The following is a 10,900-nucleotide window of genomic DNA, read 5'->3' on the forward strand; positions in this document are numbered from 1 at the left end:
TGCATTTTGAATGATTTTAACTTAACCCAACCTATTTTTTTTCTCCCACAAGACTCCAGGCACCAGTTTGGACAGAAGGGACCAGACCATCTCCTTGTGACCTCCAGTGGTGACCTCTTGTGACCTTCCGTGACCCAGCGACGCCTCAGACATGTAAACAATTAATTAATCCCGTTTTCTGTATGATTCTAGAGTATAGATGTTCAGACACTGTATGGATCACTCTTAATATCCTTTGGGGTCAGTTTTGAGTGTGTTTCTGTGTGTTTTGGGGATGTTTTGGGTGTTTTTGGGGGTGTTTTAGTGTGTTTTGAAGTGTTTTGGGGATGTTTTGAGTGTTTTTGTGGTGTGTGGGGGTGTTTTAGGGTATTTTGGGATGTTTTTGGGTGTTTTTCAGGTGTGTGGGAGTGTTTTAGTGTGTTTTGAGGTGTTTTGGGGTGTTTAAGAGTGTTTTGTGTGTTTTGAAGTGTTTGGGGTGTTTGGAGATGTTTTCAGTGTTATTTGGGATGTGTGGAGGTGTTTTTGTGTGTTTTGAGCTGTTTTGGGGTGTTTAAGAGTGTTTTAAGTGTGTTTTGGGGTGTTTGGGTGTGTTCTGAAGTATTTTGAGGTGTTGTGGGGTGTTTAAGAATGTTTTAAGTGTGTTTTGAGGTGTTTTGGGATATTTTAAGTGTTTTGAGGTGTTTTGGGGTGTTTTTAGGTGTTTAAGTGTGTTTTTAAGAGTGTTTTCAGTGTTTGGAAGTATTTTTATATGTTTAAGACTGTTTTTGTGGTGTTTTGAGTGTTTATGAATGGGGTCAGACTTAAAATTGTCAGGTCACATTGAGGTCACACTTTTAATAGCCTTGGGTCACACTGGGGTCATATAGAATTGCTAGGTCACTGGGGTCACACTTAATGCTGGGTCACACTGAGGTCATATAGAATTGTTAGGTCACTGTGGTCACACTTAATGCTGGGTCAAACTAGGGTCACACTTTTAATGCTGGGTCACTACTGAGGTAATTTTTCTTATGTTTGGGTCAGTATTAAGGGGTTGGAATGAAGACTTACGCAGATATGGCCAAACTTCGGAGCTTCACACCCAAGAACATCCTAACTTCATCATCCTGGGAAATTTACTCCAATAAAAAAAAAATTAAGGGGTTGGGAGGTTTGTTGTTGTTGTTGTTGTTGTTTATGATTCTTTACACAGACACAAACGAAATTAATAAACTAAAGATACTGATTTGACAAGATAAGATACTAATTTGACAAGATATCCATTACTGAGGATAAGGAGTGAGTAAATCCATATATAATTTGATAGCAAAACACTTTATTGGAGGCAGAATAACAGAACATAAGCCAAGGAAGAAATAGAAATAAGAATAACAATAGAATACATATACTATATACATTACATACATACATTCAACCCCTTCAGTACTGGGACACATTTCTACCTTGAGATTTGTGTACCATTAGACCATTTTATTACATTAGGAAGGGTCTATGGAGGGCAAAAGATTAATGGCCACAGTCTTCACTATATTAACCCCTTCAGTACTGGGATGCATTTTTGCCTTGAGTTTTATGTACCATTAGACCATTTTATTGACATTTGGAAGGGTCTATGGAGGGCAGAAGGTTAATGGCCACAGTCTTCACTATTTTAACCCCTTCAGTACTGGGATGCGTTTTTGCCTTGAGTTTTATGTACCATTAGACCATTTTATTGACATTAGGAAGGGTCTATGGAGGGCAGAAGATTAATGGCCACACACAGTCTTCACTATATTAACCCCTTCAGTACTGGGACACATTTCTACCTTGAGATTTGTGTACCATTAGACCATTTTATTGACATTAGGAAGGGTCTATGAAGGTCACAAGATTAATGGCCACAGTCTTCACTATTTCAAAAACATTAGCAAAGAAAGAAAATAGAAATAATAAAAGCAATAATAGCAATAGAACACATACATACACACATACACACACACATACACACACGAGTAACTGGTTAACTGGTACATAAGTTAGAAAAATAATTATAGACTTGTTGTGATGGTGCTGGTGCCTCCTTTGTGGTGCTGTGGGTGGTGGTGGTGGTGGTGGAGCGGTGTTACAGAGCAGTGTCTTGAGCCCTGTTTGGTTAGGTTAGGTGCAAAAATAAGAAAAAAAAATAGAAAAAGGTAAAAAAGAAGAAAGTTACATTGGGATTGGTAAAAAAGAAAGAAAAAATGGAAGAAAAGTTGTGTTTGATTGGCTTAGGTAAAAAGAAATAAAGAAAAAAAGTTGGATTGAGTTGTGTTAGGTTAGGTTAGGTTAGGTGAAAAAATAAGAAGAAAAAAAAAGAGAAAAGGGAAAAAAAGAAAAAGAAGAAAAGTTAAGTTAGGTACAAAAAAAGAAATAGAAGAAAGAAAAAGAACAAACATTACATTTAGTTAGGTAAAAAAAAGAAAGAAAATGAAAAAAAATATTGAAGTTGCATTTGATTGGGTTAGATAAGAAAATAAAGAAATAAATAGTGAAAAAAAATTGTATTGGATTAGGTGAAGTAAAAATCTCTCTCTCTCTCTCTCTCTCTCTCTCTCTCTCTCTCTCTCTCTCCATTTATCCATTTTTTTTGGCTTTTCTGTTGACCTTAACCAGATTTTTCCTCTTCCATCAAAAAATAACATAAATCAAGACAAATTAATCTTTTTCCACTTCACTTGCTTGAGGAAAAGAAAAAAGGTCAAAAGGTCAAGGGTGAAATCAAAGAAAAAAAATCCCTTTCAAGAATTTCAAAGTTGTATGTTATGGCAAGTTCACACAGTATAAGGTCACAAGGTCAAAAGGTCAAAATAATCCTGAAAAAAAAAGATAAATATACCACAGATTCTCAAAATGTACAGCATAAATCCACACACAAGGTCAAAAAGGTCAAAAGGTCAAAATATTCATGAAAAGAAGAAAAAAATAAATTCTAAAAAAGGTACAGCATAGATCCACACACAAGGTCAAAAGGTCAAAAAGGTCAAAAGGTCAAAATAATCCTGAAAATAACGGAAAAAAAGGAAAAAATAAATTCTAAAAAAGGTACATCATAAATCCACACACAAGGTCAAAAGGTCAAAATATTTCCGACTGACCTTGTGGAGACAATAGCGTCAGTTGACCTTGGCAAATCCGTTTCTCTGACCTGCCGCCGATCCCTGTCATACTCTATCTTGACCCCATGGAAGGACAGCCTCTTGAACTCTGCCAGGGAAAGGTCACATAAGGTTACACAAGGTCATATAAAGTCACAAGGTCACATATGTTCGTGCAAGGTCACACAAGATCACACAAGGTCACATATGCTCGTACAAGGTCACATAAGGTCATATAAGATCACATAAGGTCATATAAGGTCACACAAGGTCATATAAGGTCACACAAGATCACACAAGGTCACACAAGGTCATATAAGGTCACATAAGGTCACATATAGAACTAGTGGATAAAGACTTAAGGGGGTCTATTGGGGGTCTGGTAGGGGTCTTCAAATGGTACAGGAGGGCGGGGGTAAGAAAGGGGGTCTAAAGGTCTTGAAGTGACACCCTAACACACCAACACAACACCCATGCAACACCACCACCACAATATCAGGAATACCACCTCACACACACACACACACACACACACACACTAATATAAAGAGGCAGGAAATGAATGTTTAAATAAGAAGGGAGGAGGAGGAGGAGGAGGAGGAGGAGGAGGAGGAGGAAAGCTTGAAAGAGATGTAGTAAAAAGAAGAACCCATTTTTTTTTTTTTTTTTTTTTTGCAAGTATATAAATGGAAAGACCAAAACACACACACACACACACACACACACACACACACACACACACACACACACACACACACACACACACACAGATAAATAAACAGAGAGGAATGAAAAAAATTGATAAAGGACGGAAGACTGAAAAGGACAAGAGAAGAGAGAAAAGAGGAGAGAAAAACAAATAAAATGAGAGAGAGAAAGATAGAAAAAAAAAGAGAGAAACAGACTGACACACACACACACACACACACACACACACACACACACACACACACACACACACACCAGGAACAAGGGTGAGCAGCATTATGACGTAGGTGAAGGACAGCAGCCATTCATTGGAGGTGGCCAAGATGTGATAGCTCCATTTCTCCCTCCCCTCTCTCCTCCACCAGTCGCTGCTCTCCGGCAAGTAAGCTGTGTTTAGTGGAGGAGCAGAGAGAAGAGATGGTCAGTGCAGGGAATAGAAAGATAAATTAGTGCGCAGAGAACAAATAGACAAGATAGAATATGAAGGAAACGCAGAAACAGAGGTCAGACTTCCCGACCTGACCCACACACAACCTAGGGAGAGAGATTGACAACAGGAAATGCAGAGGGTCAGTGGATGAAATAATGCACACAGGGTAAAATGAGAAATAGATGAGACAGAGATTTTGCACCAGAGGGATGGGAAAGTAAGCTGTGTGGAGAGAGAGAGAGAGAGAGAGAGAGAGAAATTAATGCACACAGGGTAAAACGAGAAACATACAAGACAGAAGATGAAGGAAGTGCAGAAAAAGAGGTCAAACTTCCCGACCTGACCTATGCAATATCTATGCTGGTATTCTACGTTTTCCTCTCTCACCATCACTGCTTTCCAAAGGTTCTATTTAAAGATACTCGTGTTTTTAGTGTTTTCATGGTTCTGGTGATAGATTAGCAAGATTTCTGGTTTATTTAAAGGGGAAACTGTCTTAAAAAACCAGTTAGTTGTCTATACTCGTGTTTTTATGGTTCTGGTGATAAATTGGCAAGATTTCTGGTTTGTCAAGAGGAGAAAGTGTCTTCAAAACCCGTCTGGTTGTCTCTGCAGCCTTGGAAAATTGTCTTAGTGAGATCGGAAGGCGTCTCTGCTTTCCAAAGGCTCCAGTTGAAGATATTCGTGTTTTTAAGAGTATTTTTAAGTTCTGTTAGGTTAGGTTAGGTTAGGTTAAGGTAAGTTGAGGTAGGTTCAGTTAGGTTAGGTTCTGTTAGGTTAAAGTTGGGTTAGGTTAGGTTAGGTTGGGTTGGGTTGAGTTAGATTTACCCAAAGAACAACAACAATAACAACAACAACACATACAGTTATCCTTTCCCTCGTTGGCCATGTCGTGCAGAACGGAGAACACAATGGTGATGAGGAGAAACAGTGTTGCCATCACCGAACACACAAACCGCACCACCATCACTGCCCGCCCATTCACTCGCGGCGACAGGTTCAGTGACATCACACTCTGCAGGGGTGGTGGTGGTGGTGGTAGTAGTGGTGGTGGTGGTGATGATAAGTGATGAAAAAAAAATAATAGTAATAAAAATGAGGATAATGATGATAAAAGTTGTGATAATGACAATAATAACAATAAAAATTAATGCAAAGATCATAATAATAATAATGATAATAATAATAATAATGCAAATAATAATGCAAATAATAATGATAATGATAATATTAATACCACTACTACTACTACTACTACTACTACTAGTACTAATAATAATAATAATAATCAGAATTTTCAGAGAGAGAGAGAGAGAGAGAGAGAGAGAGAGAGAGAGAGAGAGAGAGTGTTTACCTGCATCCACAGATAGATGGTTCCTATGCCAAACGCCAGCACAGCACCAATGAGATGAATGGTGATGATGGAGGTGGACTTCCCAGGAGAAAAAAAATAAAATAGATAAATAAATAAGTAAATAAGTAAATAAAAATCTGCCACTAGAACCACAAAAACACCCTTAAAAACCCACGTCACTTATTGTTTCTCCTGTTAATAATGCAGAAATGTTGTTAATCTGTCACTAGAACCACAAAAACACCCTTAAAAACCCACGTCACTTATTGTTTCTCCTGTTAATAATGCAGAAATGTTGTTAATCTGTCACTAGAACCACAAAAACACCCTTAAAAACCCACATCACTTATTGTTTCTCCTGTTAATAATGCAGAAATGTTAATCTGTCACTAGGAAACACAAAAACACCCTTAAAAACCTGTATAACTCTCTCTCTCTCTCTCTCTCTCTCTCTCTCTCTCTCTCTCTCTCTCTCTCTCTCTCTCACCTGAAAATTCCCAACAAGAAACAGACCAAAGGCAGAGAGAAGACCGAAGAATGTGGCAACCCTGCTGGTGGTCTTAAGGTCCTTGTTTATGAGTGCCTGGCTGGAGTAACTCTCGATCTGCTTATGTCGTCCCCACACTGTCACTGCAACTGTGGGTGAACCAGTAGTAGTAGTAGTAGTAGTAGTAGTAGTAGTAGTAGTAGTAGTGGTGGTGGTAGTAGTGGTTGGTGAGAACAGTAATAGTGGTGGTAGTGGTAGTGGTGGTAGAAGTAGTAGTAGTAGTGGTAGTAATAGTATAATAGTAATAGTAGTAGCATTAATAGTAGTAGTAGCAGTAGTAGTAGTAGAAATAGTAGTAGTAGTAATAGTAGCAGTAATTGTAGTAGCAGAAGTAGTAGTAATAATAGTAGTAATAATAGTAGTAGCAGTACTAGTAGTTGTAGTAGTAATTGCAGTAGATGGAAAAATTAGGATATATTACAGTTTTTAGTAGTAATAGTAGCAGAAGAAGTAGTAGCAGTAGCAGTAGTAGCAGTAGTAGTTCTCCTGTTAGTGGTGAGTGAAGTAGTAGCAGTAGTAGTAATCGTAGTAGATGGAAAAGTTAGGTTATATTAGAGTTATTAGTAGTAATAGTAGCAGAAGTAGTAGTAGCAGTAGCAGCAGTAGCAATAGTAGCAGTAGTAGTTCCTCTGTTAGTGGTGAATGAACATGGAGCTTTGAGAAATTAGACAAATGTATGGATGAGGTAGCAGATGGAATTAAATAGCTTTGTTCAAACAGGGCCAGCCATCTGAATGAAGTATTATGAAAAATGTGTGTCTGTCTCCATCTCTGTCTATCTGTCTGTATGAAACATTATGAAACATGGTTATTTTTGTCTCTAAAGCCTTCATTCTTATCTATTTGTATGGAATGTTATGATACCTGCTTATTTTCACACTATCCACCTAGCTATCTATCCATCCTGTTTTCTCTTATTCTTTTCGCTTATACTATCAGCCAACTTTCCAACTAAACACACACACACACACACACACACGCTTATATCTTGATCAATGGAATGGATGAAGTGGATAATGAGAAACTGATCCTGAGAGAAGAATATGACTTTAGAAGCACAAGATCAATAGTAAGAAGCTGAGGAAGGGAAGATGTCTGAGAGATGTTTAAAAATAGAGTTTCCCGCAAAGATGTGTTGAGACTTGGAACAGTTTGAGTGAGGAAGTGGTGTCAGCAACGAGTGTGCAGAGCTTTAAAGAAAAATTGGATAAGTGTAGATATGGAGACGGGGCCACACCAGCGTATAGCCCAGGCCCTGGAAAACTACAACTAGGTAAATACACACACACACACCACCACCATCACTACTACTATTTCCACATCACCACCCCAATCTTACAAGCAACCACCACCACCACCACCACCACCACCACTACTTACTTAGCAAAGCCACAATATCTAGCATGAAGGAGAAAAAGCTGCTCTCGGGGGGGTAGGCACCAGTGGAACTAATGTAGGGGAACACTGGCTCCACATGTCCCAGCGCCACGGCCCAAGCATACCTGGACAAATGGACAAACACAGTATTATGTCAACTGTCATCCAGCGTGGTAATTTTTTTTTTTTTATGTTTTTTGTGTTTAGTTCTCTCTCTCTCTCTCTCTCTCTCTCTCTCTCTCTCTCTCTCTCTCTCTCTCTCTAAAGTGGTTTTTTTTTTTTTTTTTTTTTGGTGTTTTTTAAGGTTTTTGTGTTCAGTTTTGCTTTCTCTCTCTCTCTCTCTCTCTCTCTCTCTCTCTCTCTCTCTCTCTCTCTCTCTCTCTCTCTCTCTACTGTTTTCCAAGGCCATACACATAACTAGCTAGGTTTTCAAGAGTATTTCTCCTGTTAATAATAAAATCTTGTTAATCTGCCACTAGAACCACAAAAACACCCTTAAAAACCCACGTCACTTATTGTTTCTCCTGTTAATAATGCAGAAATGTTGTTAATCTGTCACTAGAACCACAAAAACACCCTTAAAAACCCACGTCACTTATTGTTTCTCCTGTTAATAATGCAGAAATGTTGTTAATCTGTCACTAGAACCACAAAACACCCTTAAAAACCCACGTCACTTATTGTTTCTCCTGTTAATAATGCAGAAATGTTGTTAATCTGTCACTAGAACCACAAAACACCCTTAAAACCCACGTCACTTATTGTTTCTCCTGTTAATAATGCAGAAATGTTGTTAATCTGTCACTAGAACCACAAAACACCCTTAAAACCCACGTCACTTATTGTTTCTCCTGTTAATAATGCAGAAATGTTGTTAATCTGTCACTAGAACCACAAAACACCCTTAAAACCCACGTCACTTATTGTTTCTCCTGTTAATAATGCAGAAATGTTGTTAATCTGTCACTAGAACCACAAAACACCCTTAAAACCCACGTCACTTATTGTTTCTCCTGTTAATAATGCAGAAATGTTGTTAATCTGTCACTAGAACCACAAAACACCCTTAAAACCCACGTCACTTATTGTTTCTCCTGTTAATAATGCAGAAATGTTGTTAATCTGCCACTAGAACCACAAAAACACCCTTAAAAACCCACGTCACTTATTGTTTCTCCTGTTAATAATGCAGAAATGTTGTTAATCTGTCACTAGAACCACAAAAACACCCTTAAAAACCCACGTCACTTATTGTTTCTCCTGTTAATAATGCAGAAATATTGTTAATCTGCCACTAGAACCACAAAAACACACTTAAAAACCCACGTCACTTCAGCTAGAACCCTTTAGGAAGTAGTGAAGATGTGGTATTGATGTTTCTCATAATATATCATTGTTTCATTATGTATGTGCTAATTCTAGGAAGCTTGTCTGTCTACTACTACTACTACTACTACTACTACTACTACTACTACTATTACTACTACTACTACTACTATACAACAAGAACAACAACTACTACCACAACTACTACAACTACAACTACTACTATCATTACCCCTCAAAACACTTCAATACCTCCACCAGAACCCGTCCTAAACATGTCCTAAAATAACTACTACCACAAATGTTGCCCCGCCAGCTGTAGTACACTTATAGGCCTACTTTAGTGCACTTATAGGCCTACTGCAGTCTACTTACGAGATGAAGAAGGTGATGGGCATAAGAAGAGCTGACAGTAGAGGAAAAAAAGGCATAATATTCCACTTTTTCTGCATTTTTGGCCAGTTTCCACTCTCATTTCAATTTCTGTAAGGTTGGGCTGGGTTAGGATAGGCTGGGTTAAGCTGGGTTGGGTTAGGATAGGCTGGGTTAAGCTGGATTGTCAGTCAGTCATTTTTTTTATCTGTTTTCTTTGCTAGAGCTGTTATTTTTCATTTATTCTTCACTACAAGTATCTTTTTATTCACTCATTCATCACTATGAGTATATTAATTATTGGTATTCATTTAGTCTTTCATCACTACTATATAACTCATTTACTCAATTTTTTCAGTCATCACTACGTTTTTCTTTCATTAATTCATCACTACAAGAACTATTATATTCCTTCATTAATTTATCACTGTATCTTTCATTCATCACTACGCTAGGCTTCACCACTAAGACAATTTTCCACTCATTTTTTTTTCACCACTACAACACTTTCATTCATTCATTCTTCATTCACCACTACGACAATCTTTCATTCATTCATCACTACAAGTCATTCATCTCAACGCCATTCTTTCACCACTACGACAATTTTTCATTCATTCTTTCACCACTACGGCATTTTTCATTAATTCATTCATCACTACGATAGTCATTCATTCATTTCAACGCCATTCTTTCACCACTATGACAATCTTTCGTTCATTATTTCACCATTACGGCATCTTCATTCATTCTTTCACCACTACGGCACTTTCATTTCCTTCACCACTACGACAATCTTTCTTTCATTCATTCTTTCACCACTACAACATTCATTAATTCATTCTTTCACCACAACAATCTTTCTTTCATTCTTCATTCTTCTTTCACCACTACGACAATCTTCCACTCACTTCATTCATCATTCATTCAGCCAGCCAGTCACTCGATCATGCAGTCTTCATCACTACAATAGCCACAAATCACTCACTCAATCAGTCATTCAGTCAATCAGTCAGTCAGCCGGTCATACCTTAGTGAAATTGTCAGTGAGAGTAGTGGTAGTTATCTTATCACTTTGATTTGTGTGTGTGTGTGTGTGTGTGTGTGTGTGCAGATCCAGTCGCTAAGGGAACCATTGATAAACTGACACAGGAAAAACAAGATAAGAGATTGATAAAGAGATGAAAGGAGAGACATAAATGGAAAGATAGATAACTCAAACTCTGCGACCACGCGTCTCCCACACCACTACACTCAAAAGGCTGTAATTAGAGTAACACTGTTTTTTAATGGTGTTTTTTATGGTTCTAGTGGCAGATTAATAAGACTTCTATATTATAAACAGAATAAACAGTCTTAAGAACCCTAGTCATCTCTGTAGCCTTGGAAAATAGAGCTAGATAGACTAAGAACTGGAGAACTAAATAGATATATAGATAGATCCCAAACTCTGCGATCACCATTCTCCCTCACCACTACACTAAAAAGGCTGTAATTAGAGTAACACTGTTTTTTAATGGTATTTTTTATGGTTCTAGTGGCAGATTAATAAGACTTCTACATTATAAACAGGAGCCATTGAAAGAGAGAGAGAGAGAGAGAGAGAGAGAGAGAGAGAGAGAGAGAGAGAGAGAGTCATTTTCAAACAAAGCATTTAGAGTATGAAGAAG

At 37.9% G+C, this 10,900-nt stretch overlaps 2 protein-coding genes across 6 annotated transcripts in view; one reads left to right on the forward strand and one right to left on the reverse strand.

The window, feature by feature from the left end:
• The window catches only part of LOC123501817 (transcription factor E4F1-like), a 10,499-nt gene extending 10,286 nt beyond the window's left edge, over positions 1-213 (forward strand). The window contains exon 15 of the mRNA XM_045250872.1: positions 53-213. Within this exon, the coding sequence (XP_045106807.1) occupies positions 53-100 (48 nt within the window). The 3' untranslated portion in view covers positions 101-213. The remainder of the gene's footprint in view (positions 1-52) is intronic.
• The window catches only part of LOC123519022 (DNA damage-regulated autophagy modulator protein 2-like), a 25,376-nt gene extending 15,033 nt beyond the window's left edge, over positions 1-10,343 (reverse strand). The window contains exons 1-9 of one of the 5 annotated variants that reach the window (XM_045280182.1): positions 10,261-10,343; positions 9,234-9,341; positions 7,536-7,657; positions 6,096-6,244; positions 5,609-5,686; positions 5,119-5,269; positions 4,080-4,211; positions 3,117-3,225; positions 1,871-2,126 (exon numbers count right to left, since the gene is read on the reverse strand). In XM_045280182.1, coding sequence (XP_045136117.1) covers positions 2,105-2,126; positions 3,117-3,225; positions 4,080-4,211; positions 5,119-5,269; positions 5,609-5,686; positions 6,096-6,244; positions 7,536-7,657; positions 9,234-9,310 — 840 coding nt within the window. In that variant the 5' untranslated portion in view covers positions 9,311-9,341; positions 10,261-10,343 and the 3' untranslated portion in view covers positions 1,871-2,104. Of the gene's footprint in view, positions 1-1,870; positions 2,127-3,116; positions 3,226-4,079; positions 4,212-5,118; positions 5,270-5,608; positions 5,687-6,095; positions 6,245-7,535; positions 7,658-9,233 lie in introns of those variants that run through there. The other 4 variants (XR_006678971.1, XM_045280387.1, XM_045280310.1 and 1 more) reach the window with 4 other exon arrangements.
• Between the last annotated feature and the right edge of the window lie 557 nt (positions 10,344-10,900).

This window comes from Portunus trituberculatus, chromosome 1 (assembly GCF_017591435.1).
Source record: "Portunus trituberculatus isolate SZX2019 chromosome 1, ASM1759143v1, whole genome shotgun sequence".
NCBI lineage: Eukaryota > Metazoa > Arthropoda > Malacostraca > Decapoda > Portunidae > Portunus > Portunus trituberculatus.